The sequence below is a fragment of the Mustela erminea genome, chromosome 1 (genome assembly GCF_009829155.1).
Source record: "Mustela erminea isolate mMusErm1 chromosome 1, mMusErm1.Pri, whole genome shotgun sequence".
NCBI lineage: Eukaryota > Metazoa > Chordata > Mammalia > Carnivora > Mustelidae > Mustela > Mustela erminea.
This window is the reverse complement of record NC_045614.1, coordinates 7,698,279-7,718,574: the sequence shown is the minus strand read 5'-3', so window position 1 is coordinate 7,718,574 and position 20,296 is coordinate 7,698,279. Positions and strand designations below refer to the sequence as shown.

At 53.8% G+C, this 20,296-nt stretch overlaps 1 protein-coding gene across 5 annotated transcripts; it reads left to right on the top strand.

Moving 5' to 3' along the window:
* The first annotated feature begins 5,167 nt into the window (after positions 1-5,167).
* On the top strand, positions 5,168-19,163 carry S1PR2 (sphingosine-1-phosphate receptor 2). Of its 5 annotated transcripts, XM_032310752.1 has the most exons (4): positions 13,807-13,899; positions 14,145-14,198; positions 14,308-14,348; positions 16,647-19,163. In XM_032310752.1, the coding sequence occupies exon 4, from the start codon at positions 16,689-16,691 to the stop codon at positions 17,745-17,747; it is 1,059 nt and encodes a 352-aa protein (XP_032166643.1). In that variant the 5' UTR covers positions 13,807-13,899; positions 14,145-14,198; positions 14,308-14,348; positions 16,647-16,688; the 3' UTR covers positions 17,748-19,163. The 5 variants fall into 5 exon arrangements, with proteins under 5 accessions (XP_032166655.1, XP_032166648.1, XP_032166643.1 ...); XM_032310744.1 differs by lacking the exon at positions 14,145-14,198; XM_032310764.1 differs by lacking the exons at positions 13,807-13,899; positions 14,145-14,198; positions 14,308-14,348 and adding an exon at positions 5,168-5,265.
* Positions 19,164-20,296: the final 1,133 nt, after the last annotated feature.

Sequence of the window (20,296 nt, the reverse complement as noted above, 5' to 3'; positions counted from 1 at the left end):
TTTTCGATAAAGTGGTTTTGTGTTTGTTTACGTGTAGGACCTCGTCTGCCGCTGAAAACCCTAAGTACTGAGGCTGTGGGACCGTGCCTCTCAGATCCCCCAAGGTAGAGGAGTATCTTTCCCCTCAAAACACAGATTAGCTCTGTGTCTTCACCTCCTAGACGGGGTCCTGTCCCCTCTCAGACCTCTCTCGGCAAACAGAGCAAGGTGGGGAGCCCCCTGGATGGCCTCCCTAGTTGCGCACCCTTAAAACCGAAATTCAAATACTCATTTTTAGGTTCTTTGCCACGTTCCCCGGGCGGCCTCCAGGGGGCGTCATGAACCCATAGCAGCCTTAGCTGCCTCGCGGAGCCTGGTCACCCGGCTGGCCGGGACCAGGAGCTCAGTGACCTAGAACGAGGTCTGGGAGCCCTCAGTTTCCTCATGTGGAAAATGGAGAGGTCGTGAGACTTCATTCAATAAAGTCATGCCTACCACAAAGCGAACACTTAATGGTATTACTACTACTACTACTACTGCTACTATTACTGAAGGTGAATTTTGTCATCCAAACAAGTCAAGAGCCAAGGCAGGGATGGGGTGGACCTAGCAGACTCGAATACCTACTAAAGACGTGGGTGGGTGTTTTGTTTTGTTTGCGTCTGATATATAACGTGGATATTTTTGTGTAGTATTAATAAAAATTTACAATGTATTTCATTGTGTGTTCTATTCCTGCTAGAATAATTATGAATGCATATTTAAAACTCCGCCCACTCCGCAATTTAGAAAGCTCTTTCAATCCTTTCTGTTGTAGAATTTTATTTATTCATTTTATGTTTGTGTAGGTAATTCACACACCGGATAAAGACAATTTCAACAACTACAGGAGTATAAACTAGAGTGAAGTGTCTCCTGCGATCTATGATCCTGCCCCTCCCTGTTCCCCTCCCAAAAGCCACCACCACAACCAGCTGTGTGTCTCCTCCCAGAACCAGTTTAGGATTTTATAAGCAGATTTACTAGTCTGTCCTGTGGGAGGAAGTTTGGATACTATGTAGCAAATGATAGAACATCACTTGCTTAATGATTTATTAGGCACCTACTGGTATTGCATAGGTAAATCCAGCAGACAACATTGAGATACTTACAGTACAGTGCAGAAGGTTGAAAAATCAGAATAGGGGAAAGGGGATGCCTGGGTAGCTCATTCTTAAGCATCTGCCTTTCCAGTGCCCTGGGATGGAGTCCCGCTTTGGACTATTTGCTCAGCTGGGAGTCTGCTTCTCTCTCTACCTGCTGGTCCCCAGTTTCTCCCCCTGCTTGCTGCTCCCCCTGCTTGTCCTTGCTAGCATGCACTCTCTCTCTGACAAATAGATAAATAAAATCTTGGGGGAAAAAAAAGAATGGGAAAGGGAAGCCTATAGTGTATGCAGAAGCCCTAGGGAATAACTCTTAAACCCTGGGGGCAGGGGTCTTAGAGGTGACTTCTCTGAAGCTGTAACTTGAGAGCTAAGGTTTGAGTGTCCATCAGGAGTTTGTCCAGAGGAGAAAAGGTGTTTTGAAAGAACAAAGTTGCAAAGACCAGAGGTGGGGAGAGAGCGGCAGGAGCCAGGGGTGATTGGACCTTCCTGATGGCAACTCAATCATTTAAGTTGAACCCACTGCAGGGCCTTTGCACTGGTGTTTCTTTTGCCTGGAACATACTTCTCCCAGAGTTCCACATGGCTTTATCTCTCACCTCCTTCAGTTATTTGCTCAAATGTCACCTCCTCCAAGAAGCCTGTCCTGACCACCCCATTCAAAATTGCAATCCCCACTCTTGGCCCCTCAGACCCCCTTATCCTGTCTCCCATCCATCAGTATTTCTCTTTTAACATCCTATTTAATTTCCTGATTTTTGATGCTTTTTGTCTGTCTCCCGCATTAGAACGTAAACTCCTCCAGGACAGAAGTTTTGCTCAGTGTCCTTCCCTGCTGTAGTTCCAACACCCAAGACAGTAGCTGTAATGCAGTAGGGGCTCAATACATGTTTCTTGAGTGAATTCCTTTGCTCAAAATCCTGTTGCAGGGGTATTACCAGAAACAGAGAAAGTCCTCCCTTTGTCTCCTGGGTCTCAAGATCTCTACCACCCCACTTGCTCCTGATGTCACAGGAACATAAGATACAAAAAAAAGAAAGAAAGAAAGAAAGAAAGAGAAAAAGAAAAGATTATTTACCCAATGACGCTGTAGTCCCAGAGACACACGTTCACATCTAGAGGGTGCCACTAAGTGGCTGAGTACCCCTAGACAACTTGTTAGCTCTTTCGAAGTCTGGCCTGCTTAGCCGTGTGAGTGGGACTCACGCAAACCCTCCTCTCCTGAGCTGAGTGAACGATCAGAATTCTCTTTTCCTTCCACGTCTACTCCCCACAGTGTTTTTCCCTCCTCAGGAGACTGTACACATGAGTTAGATCACATCCCTCTCTGCTCAGAAACCTCGTGCCTCTCGTTTTACTCTGAGCAAAAGCCAAAGTCCTCGCTGCAGCCCACAAGGCCTTGCAGGACCTGTCCTCGTCTCCTCCCACCTTCCCCCTTTATTACTCTGTGGTTTAGACCACACCAGTCTTCTCACCAGAACTGGTTAATCCCATGTCAACCTCAGGGCCTTTGCACTGGTGCTTCTCTCTGCCTGAACCTCTCATTCTTAAATATCTGCATGACTCACTCCCTCACCTCCTTCAGGTCTTTACTCAAATAATTACCTCAGGTGACACTGGGTCTAAAGTCACTGTTCCTTTCCTACGCCACATTCTTCATACATCAGTACACTTACCCCATTCTAACAGATGATGTCATTCTTGTTTATCTTGATTCTTGACTGCCTCTTCCACAAGAACACCAGCTCCTGGAGAATGGGGTCTTTGTTTCTTGCTGGGTCTCCTTGCTAAGAAAAGTGTCAGCATCCAGTAGGTTCTCAGTACCTAGTAACTGAACAATGGGAAGTACAGAAAGAAGTCTGCATAGGACTCCTCTACCAGCATATTGATTGTGAGTGAGCCTTAATGAAAGGGAGATAATGACCTCGAGACCTGCATACTGAAAAGCTCAAAGTTTGGCCATTTTGGCCCAAGCCAGGATGGAGGTCAAAGGTTGACCTGTCTGGCCCTCTCCTGTGGATCAAAGGCTCAATTGCAGGTGACCTCTGTCCCCAGTGGTGTGTGGCCAATGTCAGCCTTGTCCCTCAGAGAAGATCCCTGCTGACCGTGGGCATGATAGCAATATAGAGAGCAGACATCGGAAGCTGGAGGACCCCCAACATCTGGTCTTTTCTAGTCCCCCATCATGGTGCAATGGTTTTCACAAAGGCCAGAGGTCAAGGATAGAGTATGGGGGGCAGCCCTTGGAGAGGAGGTATGGGGCGTGGGTTCAGGCTTGACCAGGGACCTTGACCTACTGGGGAGAGCCGCTCCCTCAACACTGACAAAACATCTGCGTGTTCGTTTGCGGCTCTGTTTGTGGGTGACCGCCAAGCATGAAGACCAAGAGTCTCCCATTGCAGCAGCCCCCAGAGGCCCCGGGCGTGGGCCTGATTTGCATAGACATTTCCATTCCCTTTAGTTCCCTTCAGTTCATGCCAGATGGGAGGTAGTGCGAAAAAAAGGCCTTGAACCCCTTGGGGCAGGATACGTGGGCTCCCCAGGCCTCAGTTTCCTCCTCTGTAAAATGGGAGTATAATTATCCCACCCTCGCATGTTTTGTGTTCACCTAGGGCCTAGGTACCTTCAGCCCATTCATTCTCTGCTCCGCCCTGCCCCATGGCGAGGGGCTGACCCTGGCATAGGCCATCCCTTTGCCCATGGGTTCCTGTCCACGTTTAGCCAATGGCAGATCCTGGAGGACAACTGGAGGGCAGAAGACTACAGAGAGTCAGGATATTTCTCTCTACCTGCACTGGCAGTGGCTCCCACTGGGCACAGCCTCCTTATTTGCTTATCTCTAAATAGTCTACGCAACCCCTTCCCCAACTTGGGTTTCCTATCTATATAACCAAGCCCTGCGCTAAATCCCCTCTGTCCATCAAGGTCCCTGTATAGACCTTGACTGATGTAAGGCAGCTGGGAGGCATTTGTGTTTTGTTTGTTTTCAGATACAGTTTTTTTTTTTTTTTAAGATACCATTGAAGTAACATAAAGTCTTCCCTTTTTAAGGTACAGTTCTGCAAGCTCTCACAAAGACATAGAGTCACGTAACCACGACCACAAGCAAGAGAGGGAATTATTTCATCACTGAAAATCTACTCCCCACTGAGCCCTTCCTAGGCAGTTCCTCCCACTGTCCTCAGCTCCCTGCAAACCACCGGTCTGCTGCCCATCCCTCCAGTTTGGCCTTTTCTAGAATGTCATAGAAATGGAATCATCCAGTACATAGCCTTTTGTGTCTGGCTACCTTTCCTCCTTAGAAGGCATTGGAGGGAGTGCCTGGGTGGTTTGGTGGTTAAGTGCCTGCCTTCAGCTCAGGTCATGATCCTGCGGTGCTGGGATCGAGCCCCGCCTCGGGCTCCCTGCTTAGTGGGGAGTCTGCTTCTCCCTCTCCCACACCCATTGCTTGTGTTCCCTCTATGGCTGTCTCTCTCTGTCAAATAAATAAAGAAAAGTCCTTTAAAAAAAAAAAAAGAATGCTCTGGAGAGTCACCCATTTTGTTCTATGTCACTAGCTCCTCACTTTTGGAACTCGAAGTCACCGATACTCCGTCCTTGAGTGGTCTTCTATGTAAGGTGCCCTGTGGTTTGTCTCGCCATTCTCTAGTTGAGGGAGCCGCTGCGAGCTTTTGACAGGAACCGGCACATTATATATAAGTGCTGGGGTAGGGGGGCTTGCTGCAAAGTTGGCCTCTGACGTGCCCAGCTCCCCTAACCGCTGCTTCCCTCATCCAGAGAAAGCTCTGGAAGGCCCAAGACTGTGTCTGCTGCAGATGTGCAGGGACTGGCCTCCACCGGCAGGCTTCCCGCCCCATCCCCGAAGCGGAGAGTGGGCCCTGAGCCCGAGGAGGAGGCCAGGCAGCCGCAGCCTCACCGCCTGCCAAAATCAGCATCTGGAAAGCTTCTCTACAGTTGGGGCTCCTTCCCCCAGTGCTGCGATGATGACGAGAAACTTGGGACCTGTCTCTGACACTTCATGCAGTTCCTCCTGCCAAAAACCAAGAGCTGGGGGCTGGGGAGCAGAGGGGAGGCCCAGGGAGGACGGAAGGATTAAGGAGAAAAATGTTCCCCATCTTACCAGCGATGGACGCGGTCCTGACTGGGAAGCACCGCCCTTCTGTTCTGACCCACTGGGACAGGGATGGGGGGGCTGGGTCACCGCCTTGGGCCTAGGACAGGGGCTCGGGATGGGCAGCAGAGCAGAGAGTTCTAGTTCTGTTGGGTTCCCCCAATAATGGGTCCGTGATTAAAGGAGCGAGACTGATACAAAGTGAAGGTCAAGCAAAGCTTTATTTCGCGCCAAGCATCAAGAATCAAACCAAACGTTTGGGGCCTCGCCTCTTATAGAGAGGGTGACCCTGCTCTCCTTTACAGACTAGCTTTTAAGGGCAAAGACCATGTGGTTGGGCCTGGCCAGGCACAGGTGGCCAATGAAGTTGTAACACACAGAGAAAGCTGCACAGCCATGCTAGGTGACCAATTGAATCACAATTTACCCTAGTAGACATTTGAACCAGCCTATCACCTTGGTCAGAATTAGCGCCCAAAAGGTGCCCAAAGGGCGAGGCCCATACTCCTTGGTAACCAGGGAGACAGTATGCACCCCCACTGATTGAAGACCTCCACCCGGCCTGACCCACCCTTGTACCTGGTCTTTGTTACCTGGGACTGGTTTCTGGGACTTGTTTTTAAGTAAGTTCCCCTGGGGCGGGGGGGGGGGGGGGGGGGGGTGGTGGAGTCCATTTAAGTTTTACAACAAAATGGCCGTTCAACCGGGGTGGGGCCGCTCTGGCTGAAGAGGCCCTTACAGTTCAAGTCTCACCACTGCTGTGTGCTTTGGTTTCCTCATCTTTAAAATGGGGTGATGAGGAAAAAGCTAAACTCTGGAGACAGTAAAAAGATGAGTGGTGCCAGGGGCTGGTGGGGGGGGCGGGGCGGGAGGGATGATCTGGTGGAGCCCAGGCAGTGACACTACTCAGTGTGCAGCGATAATGGTGGGTCATTGGCCATCCAGTCATCCAAACCCATAGAACGTGTGCCAGGAGTGAACTCCGACGCAAACTACGGGCTCTGGGAACCTCCACATTTAAGCACTGTAACAAATGCAGCCCCCCCGCGTGGAAATTTGGTAGTGGGAGGCTGTGTCTGTGTAGGGGCAGAAGGTATATGGAAATCTCTGTACTTTCTGCTCCGTTTTGCTGTGAACCTAAAACTGTTCTAAACACTGAGGTCTATTAAAAATAATGGGATGATGACAATAATAATGTCCCCCCCCCCTCCAGCTGTGAGGACTTGTAGAGCCGCGCCCAGCCCCGTCTGTCTGCGTTGTGGGAGCGTTAGCCATTATTGTCGGCGGCCCTGTAATTAATGGAGGCTGCTCCAAGCCTCTTCCTTCTCTTCTTTTCCCCTGCCTGGGAGCTCCCCAAGAAAAGAGCCTCGTTTCCTTCCTCTTCCACTGTTCTCTGATTCAAGTCCCCCCTCCCTAAGGGCTCAGCTTTCCCCTTGACCTCCCAGACCATCAGGAAGTCTAGGATTGCAGTGTTTTCCAGTTCTTTTTCTAGCCCATTCCCTCAGCTGACCGCCAAGACCTGGGGTTGACCCAGAAGTAGGAGGTGGAGGAGTCGGGGGAGGCGGAAGTCGTCTGTTGGTGTATGTGTGTCTCTGGGGACATCACCTTTGTCTAGGAGCCATAGTCCCCTGACAGACGGGCCCGGATATGTCTGTGGCCTTGATATCACCCCACCCCCAGGTCCCTTGGGGGGGGTGGCAAACTGCTGAGCCAGCCGGGCCTGAGTGAGGGGGGGCACTTCCTCCCCAGCCTTTGGGTCCCCACAGAGAGCTGAGATTTCCGCTCTGATAGCTCCCTGGTGAGGGGAGGACCCAGTTTGCTTTGTGCTTTGTACCCCGTGGGTTGAACACCTGGTTTCTAGAGGTTGTCCAGGCAACACACTCACTTGGCAGAGGTTTCAGTGAGTTTTTGCTGAGGTCTGATCGGACCCCAAGATCTGGCCTGGAACTAAGTGGAAATCTGGCTCAGGAAAAGGAACAAAGTCATTGTCTGACTTTTCTTTATCTCCCCATCAAGGTCCTACTACCTGTGTTAGAACGATCTCATTTCTTCTCTGTCTCCTCCATCGGACTGTCAATTTTGGATGGCAGAAACCAGTGAGGCATAACCAGAAGTAGTATCAAGTACTATATGAATATATAGGCTGTGTATATACATGTGGCATTAATATTCTTTCTTTCTTTCTTTCTTTCTTTCTTTCTTTCTTTCTTTCTTTCTTTCTTTCTTTCTTCCTTTCTTTCTTTTTTAGATAAGCTCTGTGCCCCAGTGCCCAACATGGGGCTTGAACTCATGACCCTGAGATCAAGAGTTGTATGCTCTTACCCACTGAGCCAGCCAGGTCTGCCAATATATTGATTCTCTTCCTTCCTTCCTTCCTTCCTTCCTTCCTTCCTTCCTTCCTTCTTCCTTTCTTTCTCTCCCTTTTTTTCTTTTTTAAATTTTATTTATTTATTTGACAGAGAGAGAGTACAAGCAGGGGGAGCAGCAGGCAGAGGGAGAGGGAGAAGCAGGCTCCCCCTGAGCAGGGAGCTTGATTCGGGGCTCAGACCCCAGAATCCTGGGATCATGACCCGAGCTGAAGGCAGATGCTAACCCACGGAATCGCCCAGGCACTCCTTGTTTCTTTTTATTCTTTTTTGTTTAAATGTTTATTCTTTTGGGTCGCCTGGGTGGTTCTGTTGGTTAAGCAGCTGCCTTTGGCTCAGGCTGAGATCCTGGGGTCCTGTGATTGAGCCCTGCATCAGGCCCTCTGCTAGGTGGAGATCCTGCTTCTCCCTCTGCCTCTCCCTCTGCCTGCCGCTCTGCCTACTTGTGCTCTATCTCTCTGGCAAATAAATAAATGAAATCTTTTTAAAAAGTTTATTCTTTTTTAAGAGTGTATTTATTATTAATATAAATTTATTCTTTTTAGATATGTTTCTTCTTTTTAAATATCATTCTTTTTAAAAATATGTTAATTATTAATATAAATTTATTTAATAGCAATATGTTACATACTATCATCGGTATGTTTATTAGGCATGTTATTGTTTATGTTATTGATAATAGTCATTATTTTTGTGATAAGAACGATTTTATGACTAGAAGTCTGGTGATTTGTGACCTATTATTTGATTTTTCATGTCTTTGTTAATTTTTAAAATTGATAATGTGAGCTGAAAATTTCCAACAGTTTCCCCAGGGTACACCATAAAGATCTGGCCTCCTCTCACCTGTTCCCCTGCCCCTAGTTCCTCTGCCAGAGGGTAACCACCGTGACTGGTGTCTTGTGCCTTCTCCCAGAGGTGGCCGGTGAGCAGACAGGCAAATGTGTGTGTATTTATACAACCCTTATAAATACACCCAGAAACGCGGGCAAGCAATGCAAACCAATGTGCATTGTGCTTATTTTCAATTTAACACGATGAAGAGAGTTTCACGCCAAGATGAATCCATTTTCACTTTTTAGTAGGCCTAAATGGATCAATTTTAATTTCTTTTTGTATCCTTTTGCTTTTCAACACTCTTTTTTTTTTTTTTAAGGTCTTATTTATTTGACAGAGAAAGACAGAGCAAGAGAGGGAACACAAGCAGGGGGAGTGGGAGAGGGAGAAGCAGGCTTCCCGCTGAGCAGGCAGCCCCATGCGGGGCTCGATCCGAGGACCCTGAGATCATAACCTAAGCCGAAGGCAGACGAGTAACGACTGAGCCACCCAGGCGCCCTGCTTTTCAACACTCTTTATGAAGTATATACATACAGAAGACTGCACCCAACCTCTCTTTCTACTGGTTGCATTGTCTAGGTATCAAGCCACCTTAATTTTTTTTTTTAATTTCAGCTCTCTTGAGACATCGTCGAATATGAAACTGTGAGATATTTAAAGCGTACATCATGTTGATTTGATACACGTAGACGCTGTGGAAGAATACAGCTAGTTGGCGAACACATTTGTTATCTCCCATATTTATTTTGTGTGTGTATCAGACCATGTAAGTCCCATTCTCTTGGCAAATTTCAATTATACAATATGATGTCGGCTAGGACAGCCACCCCATTTTACGTTAGAGCCTCAGACATTATTCATCTCACGGCTGCAAGTTTGTACCCTTTTACCCAGCTCTCCCTTTGCCCTCCTCAGTGCAGCAGCTGGCAATCACCACTTTCTTCCTCTCTGTTTCTCTGAGTTTGACCTTGTTTTGTCTTGTTTAGATTCCACATATAAGTGATAACCAAACAGTATTTGTCTTTCCCTGCTTGGCTTATTTCACTTTGTATAATCTCTCCAGGTTCATCCATGCTGTTGAAAATGGCAGGATTTTCTTCCTTCTCATGGCTGAGTAATAGTCCATCGTGTGTGCACATCGTATTTTCTTTTTTAATAATTTTTAAAAGAGGGGCACCTGGGTGGCTCAGTGGGTTAAAGCCTCTGCCTTTGGCTCAGGTCGTGATCTCAGGGTCCTGGAATCGAGTCCCACATCGGGCTCTCTGCTCAGCGGGGAGCCTGCTTCCTCCTTTTTCTCTGCCTGCCTCTCTGCCTACTTGTGATCTCTGTCTATCAAATAAATAAATAAAATCTTTTAAAAAATAATGATTTTTTAAAAGATTTTATTTATTCATTTGAGAGAGAGAGAGAGCACAAGCTGGGCAGGGGGAGGAGGGGAGGAAGAAGCAGACTGCCCGCGGAGCAGGGAGCCCATCCCGGGACTCGATCCCAAGAGCCTGGGATTGTGACTTGAGCCAAAGGCAAATGCTTAACTGACTAAGCCACCCAGGTGCCCCTATACCACATTTTCTTTATCCATTCCTTCACTGACGAATACTGAGGTTATTTTTACATATCTTGGCTATTGTGTGTAATGCTGCGATGAACATGGGAGTGCAGATAACCCTTTTCATCCTTGTATATTTCAACGTTCTTGACTGAAGCATGATACACCTACAGAAAAGTGCACCAAAACTCTCCTGGTCATTGCACCATCTAGGTCTCTAGCGGTCCACTTTTAATTTAACTTATTACTGGCATAGGATCACGTGCACATGTTACAAAAATCAAGAGTTAGGAGAGCGTTCATAGAATGAAAGCAGCCTCCCTTCCATGCCCTGTCCCTATCTTCCCCTTCCACTCCCAGGGAATTCACTGGTTTCTTCTTTCTCCAATATTCTGCATATTCTGAGGACATGTGGTGGAACATCAGCTCCATAGGGATCCAGAGTTTTGTCTGATTTGATCTTGATGTATCTCCAGCCTTTTAGGATACTATCTGGTACACAGCGGGTGCTTAATGTATCTGGTAAATAGCGTATATGAAGGTTATGTATGCATTTTCACAAATAGTGTCCTCCTAAAAAGCTCTTTTTTTTAAAAAAGATTTTATTTATTTATTTGAGAGAGAGAGAGAGTGAGAGCATGAAAGGGGAGAAGGTTAGAGGCAGAAGCAGACTCCCCATGGAGCTGGGATCCTGATGCGGGGCTCGATCCTAGGACTCCGGGATCATGACCTGAGCCGAAGGCAGTCACTTAACCAACTGAGCCAACCAGGCACCCCTAAAAGGCTGTCTCTTGTCCCTGAACATAAGCTCCAAAAGGGTGAGGCCCTTTTTTCTGGTTTTGTTCACTGTTGTTGCCCAGGAGGTGTACCAAAAATGTTTGTTGGAGGAACCAAGGGCTCTCCTATTATGCTGATCTCTCACATACATGTGTGTGTGCATGAATGTGACTGAAGGTGTCCTGCCCTCTCAGCAGCTAGGCACACAGAGTCACCCGGGAAAAGCTGAATGAGGAAAAGAGAGGGAAACCAAAGAACCGAATGGAAGATTAGGCCCCAAGCTGGAAGGTGGGCTGAGCCTGGGCCTTCTTGTTTGGTTGACTCCAGCAAGGGCAGCTCGGGGGATCATCAGCAGAGGCAAGGGAGACTGTTGGGTGCTCCCACTTTTCTAGGGGCCTTTTCTGAATTTTGAGGTCTTATCAAGGCAAGAGCTACTCCTGTCTTTGGGCCAAGGCGTGGCACATACTGGGGACTTGATTTGCTGGAGGAACTCGGAGCAGGCTCTTGGTGCCTTTTTGCTGCGTTGACACATGGGGGCTTTGGTGTCTCTTTGTTGAGTATATAAATAGGGTCCCAGGTTCTCCGACTCCGGGGTCCCAGGGATGACCCAAGAGTACATCTATGATTGAAGACAGTGGTTTCACGGAGCCGCGTGACGTCACGCCCCGGCAGGTTCTCACGACTGGGTCCTGGGAGGGGCAGGGCGGGGGGGTGGGGGGAGATGCGGACAAAGGGACCCCGCGCGCCTCCCCCGCCGTCCCCAGCGCGCGCGGCCGGGCAGACCCGCCACATCTGGAATTCATTGCCGCCGCCGCCGGAAAGGGGAGGGGAGGAGGGCGGGGCGAGTGGGGGGGCTAGGCGGTGTCTCTCCCCGCCCCCCTCTGTCCCCGGTCGGGAGCCCCGGGACGCAGTCCCAGTACGGCAGGCAGCCGCAGCCCCTGCCGATGCCGTCCCGGGGACGCAGACGCCAGAGCGAGCCCCTCCGGCCAGGGCAGGGACCCGGGCCGGCCCAGCCAGGTGAGTGTGCGGGACGAGTGGGAGGCAGAAAGGACGGGCCCGGGATCCCTGAGTCGCAGGATCGGAGCTGGGTAGCCAGGCCAGGGGTCGGGGGCGCACCGGGGCGCGCACGCGCCGCCCGTGCTTCTGCTGCACGGAGGGAGTGGTCACTGTGCGCCCTCTCCACGACTCCGGGCGGCCCCTACAGCCTCGGCTGCGAACCCCCAGACTGAGCTCCCCGCCTTCCCCGGCGGCAGGAAGTTGGCGCCGAAGAGAAGGCGGATCCGAGCTCTTTCGGCCAGAGACTGGGAGGCAGAGCGGTGTGGTCCGGGACCGGAGGGTTTGGGGAGTGTGTGTGTGAAGGGGAGGGGCCCTCCCGCAGGCCGACTCCGGCTGGGCCAGAGCGAAAGGTGCAGCGAGCCGCGGAGCTTCTAAGTCAAGGGGCGGGGTCCCCGGGGAGGGCCGTCTGCTCCACCGCCTGCAGGTCTGCCTCTGTGCCTCAGTTTCCCCGAGTAGTTCGTCTTCTTCAGTCACCCCCTCGGGGGTGTGGCTTTGTTCTGGAAGGAAAGGGAACGTGAGTGCGTGACTCCCGCGCCTCTCCTTTCACCTGGGGCCCAGGGACGGGGCGGGGGTGCAGTCACCCGTGGCGCGGACCTCGTGTGTTCGGGGACCCAGTTGAGCGTCGGAACCTCGCCCCCTCCTCCGGCACGAGTTGACTCACCCGGGGATTTCCATGCCCTCCCCCGACTCTGCGCCAGTCAGATGCTCCGGGAGCCACGCGCTGAGCCCACGGACCCCCGCGTGGCGCGATGGTGGTTTGGTATTTACCAAGAGGCTGCAACTGGGATCACAACCCCACCCCCAACTCCCGCCTCTAAGCCCTCCGGGAATATTGGGGCGAAGCTCCTGGCAGGACGCAGAGGTGGCCCCCCCCCCAGCCACGGGAGATGTAGGGGTTCCTCGCGTGTGGCTGTCGCGAGAGAGGCCCCAGCGGGAGCGAGCGTGGATACCGCGCATTCCACCGCCAGATAAGGAGGCCTAGACTGCAGCCGGAGGGCGGGGGCGGGTCCTGCCGCTGTCTCCATGGAAACGCGCTGGGCTTCACTCGGTCAGGGGGCTGCCGGCGACCCGAGGCGTCTCCAGCCTCTGCTCTGGTTTGGGGGCTAGGCTGAATTGAGGTGCCTCTACCTCGGGGACCCTCGGGGCTTTGTTCACTCTTCCGTCCGTCCGTCCGTCCATCCATCCATCCATCCATCACACGTTTTCAGAGCGCCTTCTGTGTGCCAGGCATCACGCCAAAGGGGCTGCAAACAGACTTGGTCGCTGGCCTCCAACACTCATATTCTACCACGGAAGCCAGACAGAACACAATAAAATACAATAATGATCTCTGAGGAGGGCAAGTTGTGTGAAGATAATGAAGTAAGATGCTGTCATAGAAAGGCCCCCCGGGAAGGTGGCTATGGCAGACCAACGGTCAGAGGAGACCCCTCTGAGCCGGTGACCTTAAAACCGAAACCAGAAGGGGGGAAGACAGTCATTCCAGAATTTGAGGGAAGGGCATGCCAGGTGGAGGGAGAGCCAAGTCTCTGAGGTAGGGATGGGGGTGGCACCTAGGAGGCCAGCGTGGTTGAAGTGGAGAGGCCCTGGGGGAGCGTGGGAGGAGGCTAGATGGGCAAGGGCCAGGCCATTTTGGGCAGCGGGGAGCCATGGAAGAATTAGGAGGTGAGGGAGTGACACAGTGTATTGGCTTTGTGAATTAAACAGCTCCCCCTGGTTGCTGCCCGGAGAACCGCAGTGTAGGGCGCTCCTGACCCCTTAAGGAAAACCAAAAGTAGGGGGTGGGGGCACTACCCTAGGGCCAATGGCAGGGATCAGTGAGTGACAGTGGGCCTGTTAGCACAGGGCCTGCCTCAGTGGAACTTGGAGGAGGGGCTCCTGGAAGCCGCTGAGGCTTCCCCTGTCCTTCCTCTCTTCTAATCTCCCACGAAACAGTCTTGGTCTATCTTCCCCCCCCTCCACACCCTGTCACTTGTCCCTCTCATTGCATTTCAGGCCTGGCCATTCCCTGGCTGTGACCAGGGAATGGTAACCAGTGACCTCTTACTGAGCCTCTGGGAAGAAGTTAGGACGGCCTTGGTGAAGGTGAGCGGGAGACAAGCCCTGCGTTTAGCCGGGTCTGGGAGCCTGACCCAGGGAGGGGAGCAGCCAAGGCCTCTATCTGCCTGGTTTGGGTGGGGGTGCCTCTTCTGCCAGCCCCAATCTCCAGGCCCCGCTTCCTCTTTCTGGGAAGCATGAGCCTGCCTTAAGCTCTGTCTTCAGCAGAGTCCTAGTGGGGAAGATGAGAAGAGGGAAGCAGTGTGGGCCTCGGTTTCCCCTTCTCTAACTAGGCGAGCCACCCCTCCTTCTGAGGAAGCCTTGACAGCCTCCAAGGGCTGCAGAAAGTGAGTGTGCAGCTCCTGGTCTCGCCCCCCACCCCCACCCCAGGGAAGAAGACAGACTTTCGGTGGGCCTCTGGGGTGTGAGGACTGAACCCAATTCTTATTTCTCCAGGAAGCCTCCATAAATCTTCCTCTTGGCTGCCAGACCAGAAGGTTGGTGGCCCCGTGTTTGGGAGGGGGGAAGGGGGTGACCTAGGCTTTTCGCCCACCAGCACGGGTGCTTCCCAGGCCTGCAACAGGCCCTTGATTCTCAGTCATGAACCACAGGAGGGGCCCAGAAGGGCAGGGCCTGGGGGGCGTCTGGTCGGCGTGACCTGGCGGTCAGGCTGCGGTTCACACTGTCCCCAGGGACATCCACACAGCCCTAACTCTGTTCTCTGAAAGATGTGGTGGGCCTGTAAAGGACCCATCACGAGCGCCTTCCTTAGAGAGCCCCCGACTGGGCCAATCAAATGCCGAGGACGGAAAGCTCAGGCCAATGGGCGAATCGCTCAAGGCCCTGGGATTGAAAATCAGCCAATCAGGGCGCGGGCTGTTTCTGCCCCGAAGGCCGGTCTAGTGGGGCGGAGGCCAGGGCCAGGCTAGCTCCCGGCCGGCTGCAGCCTGCAACGGCCAGAGGGCATCAGGGCGCCCAGGGCTCGATCCGGCAGCGGAACAAGGGGCCTCTGTTTGGCGATCTGGGCGGGGCGGCAGTCTCCGGGGATGCGCACAAGGCCTTTCTCTGTTTCCAAACTAGGACGGATGCCCCTTCACCCAGGGGGAGCAGCTGCCTCTGTCAGGCCCCCGGCCAGGGCCTCTCCTGAGGGGGCGTCCAGGGACTGACATGGCTTGGGTAACCCCGGAAGCCCCCCATAATTCTCAGGCTCACTAGGAACCAGCCTAACCAGCCTTTCCTGGAACCGTACTCCAGGAGCACACGTGTTCCTTGCCAGGCCTGTTTCCAGGCACCTAGGGAGGGCTCTTCCCGCTCCCTCCCCCATTAGCTAAAGGCTGGAGCTTCCTCCTGGCTCCCCTCCGCCAAAGGCAGACACTGCACCAGCCCCTCTGAGACTACCCCCCACCGCCACCACCAAGCTGGGAGGAGGCGGTGATCTTGGCCTCTCAGCCTCTCGGCCCACGCTTCTTCCCGCCCCCTCCCCCAACAGCTCAGTTTTCCTTGAGGGGGGGGTGACTCAGGCTTTCATGGAAACAAATGCCCGTCCCCCCTCTCCTCTCAACCCCCTCTCCGGGTGCCTCTCGCCCCCTCTTCGGCTCACATGACTTCAGCTTCAGCGCTGCAGCAGCTGCCCCAACCTCCCAGCCAGGACCTCCCAGACTGGTCTCCTGTGGCTCCCCCATCCCCTCACCCCCTCCTAGCCTTTCCCACACCGGATGTGACTGGGAAGTGAGGACTCCACCCTGCTTCTTCCTGGGGCCTCACATCTGGATTTCATCCTGGCTGGGGAGGGGGGTGCCAGCGCCCTGCCCACCCCTCTGGGACCCTCTGTCCCAGGGCAGGGCTAGATGGTGCTGATGAGAACAGGATGTTGGGAATCTTGCCTGGCTAACTCAGTCTACATTCCCTCCCCAAAGATTGGCTGGAGGGCACCTAGTCCCCAGCTGTGTGTGTGGCAGGAAGAGAGGGGCTAGTATATAGGCTAGTATTTGTTGAGTGCTTGCTATGTGCTAAGGGTGCCTCTTGTGCCATTCAAGAGAATTTTCCCATTTCCCCTGTAAAGCGGGCTTTCTTCTCCGCATTGCACAGATGAGGACATAGCAGTGAGAGGCCAAGTGTTGAGTGACTTGCCCAAGGTCTCACAGCATGTCAGGTGGAGCGGAGTTGAACCCGGGAGTGCCTCCAAGGTCTTCATCCTTGAAGATGCCATGACCTCTTAGATGCTTAAACCTCAGGGCCGCCCTGGTGTCTCCCCAAGACCTTATCTCGGGAGCACCCATGGCCGCAAGGCTTAGACCCAGCCTGAAATCCAGGGCAGTGGGTGGTAATGAGCAGGGGATGGTGCTATCAGCAGCCAGCATCTTGCTGACCCAGGTTGGCAGGCAGCATGAGGCCCCGGGCTCCAGTGTAGTCCAAAAGGGAGATGAGCCCTCCAGGCTCTGCCCAAGGCTCGCTGTCTGGGGAGGTGAGCAAGAGTTCTGGAAGTTTATTTTGTGTCCCTCGTGCTCTTTGGGGGAGCTTCTGTTCTTCTGAGACCTCACAACCTTGAGGTTATAGAGGCTTTGGGGAGGTTTTCTGGCTCTACCACTTACCGGCTTTGAGACTTAGAGCAAGTGAGTTAACCTCTCTGGGTTTCCGGTTGGTAAAGCAGGGAAGATGATGCTTCTGACTTTGTGTGGCCACTCAGTGAGAAGGGAGGGAGCTGGGACTCAAACCACAGCCACCCAAAGTCAGAACCCAGGAAGCAGCCATGGCACTGACCCATCTGTCTGTCTGTCTGTCTTTTTTCTCTGCAGCTCTGACAGCCCCATGGCCCTGGCGGGCCACTGAGCCCCACAATGGGCAGCCTGTATTCAGAGTACCTAAGCCCCAGCAAAGTGCGGGAACACTACAATTACACCAAGGAGACTCTGGACAGTCAGGAGACGCCCTCCCGCCAGGTGGCCTTGGTCATCATCATCATCCTCTGCTTCGCCATTGTGGTGGAGAACCTGCTGGTGCTCATCGCGGTCGCCCGCAACAGCAAGTTCCACTCAGCCATGTACCTGTTCCTGGGCAACCTGGCCGCCTCGGACCTGCTGGCAGGAGTGGCCTTCGTCGCCAATACCTTGCTGTCGGGTCCGGTCACACTGGGGCTGACCCCGGTGCAGTGGTTTGCCCGAGAGGGCTCCGCCTTCATCACACTCTCCGCTTCTGTCTTCAGCCTCCTGGCCATCGCCATTGAGCGGCATGTGGCCATTGCCAAGGTCAAGCTCTACGGCAGCGACAAGAGCTGCCGTATGCTGCTGCTGATTGCGGCCTCGTGGCTCATCTCGCTGGCTCTCGGCGGCCTGCCCATCCTTGGGTGGAACTGCCTGGGCCATCTCGAGGCCTGCTCCACTGTTCTGCCGCTCTATACCAAGCACTACGTGCTCTGTGTGGTCACCATCTTCTCCGTCATCTTACTGGCCATTGTCGCTCTGTATGTCCGCATCTACTGCGTGGTCCGCTCCAGCCACGCCGACGTGGCCGGCCCCCAGACGCTGGCCCTGCTCAAGACAGTCACCATCGTGCTGGGTGTCTTCATTGTCTGCTGGCTGCCGGCCTTCAGCATCCTGCTCCTGGACTACGCCTGCCCTGTCCGGTCCTGCCCTGTCCTCTACAAAGCCCACTACTTCTTTGCCTTCGCCACTCTGAACTCGCTGCTCAACCCCGTCATCTACACGTGGCGCAGCCGGGACCTGCGGCGGGAGGTGCTGCGGCCGCTGCGGTGCTGCAGGCAGGCGGCGAGGGTTCAAGGACGGCGGGGTGGGACCCCGGGCCATCGGCTCCTGCCTCTCCGCAGCTCCAGCTCCCTGGAGAGGGGCACGCACATGCCTACGTCGCCCACGTTTCTGGAGGGCAACACGGTGGTCTGAGGGGCAAGTAGGCCACCAGGCCATAGCACAGGGCTCTGTGAGCTGTCTCCCTGGACAGAGAGGGGGCTGCGAAGCAAGATGCCCGTACACCACAGACCTGGGTGACATTGAAACTATTTCACCCTGCCCTCGGCCCGCTGAGACCCCCCACCCGGCAGATGGCAGAGCTCCAATGGGGTCAGAGGCTAGTGCAGTAACTAATGTGACCACCTTCAGAACCGGATCGCGGGGAGGCCCCAGGGGACCTGGAAGGGGCCTGGGTGACACAGCAGGCAAGCACTCAGGTGACACGGCAGGTGGCACTCCAGGGCGGGGGAGCTCAGGGCAGGAACAATTCACAACCCGATACAAGGGATGTCAACATTTCACGACTCTCTGACCCTCTGCCCTGAATGGAACTTCCCTCTCTGAATCCAGCCCCGCTGTCACCTTTTCCTGACAACCTTAAGCCACTTCCCCACAACCACTGTTCCCAAAGGGCTGGAGGCCTCCTCCCTGACTGTCCTGGGCGGCCCCAGCTGACAGTTGCAAGGCCCCAGTCCACAGCTTCCCCAAATTTCACCAGCTGCCCACTTCGGCGGCTTCTTCCCTTTCCTCTGTCTCTCCACGCGATGCTGGCAAACCACAGGGTTGGGGGTAGATCCTGGATGCTATTCTCAGACCTCATCGGCCAATTGCACTATTTGGGGCACAAAGGAGTCACCAAGGGCTGGAAAAACTGGTCTGGGGGCTGAGGAGGGCTCTGGGCCTCCTGGTGGGAAAGGGTGGAACTTGAGAAGGTTCTAGGGGAGCTGTTGGCAGAGGACCCCCATTCCTAAAAACCACCCCCCTGCCCAAGGTACTCCCACCTCCAGCGCAGCCAGGGTAACCAGATCTCCTGAGGCAGGGCAGCCTTGAGCCCGCTGTGCCTCCTTTCAAGTTGCATTGTATGGAGAAACATGGGGGTCAGGGGGCCCAGGACGATGATTGTGGGGTGCTCCCTTCTCGCCTGCCCCAGAAGGACTTCGCTAAATTCCATGGATAAATGGAAGTGATGTTGCGGTACAAATATATATTTATGTGTGTCTGTGTGTGCGTGTGTGTGATGCGTGTGACCTCCTCTCCCCACTGGGCTCCCCCAGAATGGATGCTGTTCTTGTCTCACGTCTGTGTTGAAGCTGCCAAAGAGGGGTCGGCCCCCGCACAGACCCCTTTGTATTTGCTGGCTCATCTCCCCGCTTGAGAGCTGGGGTACAGCTCGCCTCGGGGAAGGAAACCTCATGCCTCAAAGCAATTTCTTGTGAATGCAAAGGCTGGGGAAGAGGGTGTTGGGGGGCAAGGAGCCAGTCGGGGGCCTGTCTCCCCCCATACAGCTCCCCAGATGCCCCTCGTGCCTGAGACCCGGACCCAGGCCAATAAACGGTTCAATTCCTCGTTTGGGTGGTTGTCTTTTGAGACTTAAGGTGGCCATTGCCCTAACTAGCACCCGGTGGCCGGAGGGTGCATGGGATCGGGAGGGTGGGCGGGATGGGGAGGGTAGCTGCTGCCCAGGCCGCTCATACTTGGTCATCCTTCCTATTCTGTGCCCCAACCCCGAGCCTCACCCAAGCCAGGATTACAGTGACTTCTGAGAAAACAGGGTGAATGCTGACCTTTCCCTTAGGGCATCTGTCTGGCCCTTCCCAGTGATTAATTAGATTCCTGACCTCCTTGTTTCCCTTCAGAGATAGCCTGGCAGGTGTGGGAGGGTCCCCTACTTCACCTCATCTTACCTACCTGTTCCTCCCTAGGAGATGGTCTTAGGGGACATGGACCCTGATGACCCTCCAGGGCTCAGTCTTCCCCAAAGGAATGGGTAACTTTGCGTCAAGCACTTCCCATGACGTGAATCCCCAGAAGGTGGGAGTTACTATGAACTATCGTGGAGATGAGGGTTCAGAGAAGGTAAGTGAGCCGCTCGGGGTCACACAGCTAGCTGGGGCAAGGGCCTGTCTGGATATGAACTCAGGCGGGAACAGTTTGCAACCCGGTACAAGGGATTTCAACATTTCCCTGGGCTGACTCTGGATCCCGCCAGCCCCACCACCGGGCCAGAGAAAGTATCTTCCACCCACTCTTTGCAGTGGAAGGAGTAGAGGGGGTGTGAGTAGAGCTGCCAGACCCCACCCAGAACCGGGAGAAACCCAGATGGGACACAGCTGGGGGGTGGGTTCTTAGCTCAGCTCCAGGCTGACGCTCCCTTCTGCGCAGAGGCACAGGGCCCAGCAGCTCTTTTGAAGATAGATTTGGAGCGTTGATGGGGAACACAGTCCCCTAAGCTAGAGCCCCACCCAGCACGCCAGCGCAAACACTAGAGTGGCCAATGAGAGAAGGAGTGGGGCAGGCAGCCACCACACGCTGCAAGGTCTGTGTTCCCCATCGAATCCCCTCCTTCAGCGGTTCACAGACAACCTCTGCTTGGAAACCCGAGCCCCTGCTGAGAGGAGGGAACAGAGGCGATACGGGCCAGGCCAGAGTCAATAGATTCTCTCCAGATACACACCTGCTTTCTCTACTGCCTCCTTCCCGGC

Coding starts and splice junctions, on each gene's coding strand:
- S1PR2 (XM_032310764.1), top strand. CDS start 16,689: ATGGGCAGCCTGTATTCAGAGTACCTAAGCCCCAGCAAAGTGCGGGAA.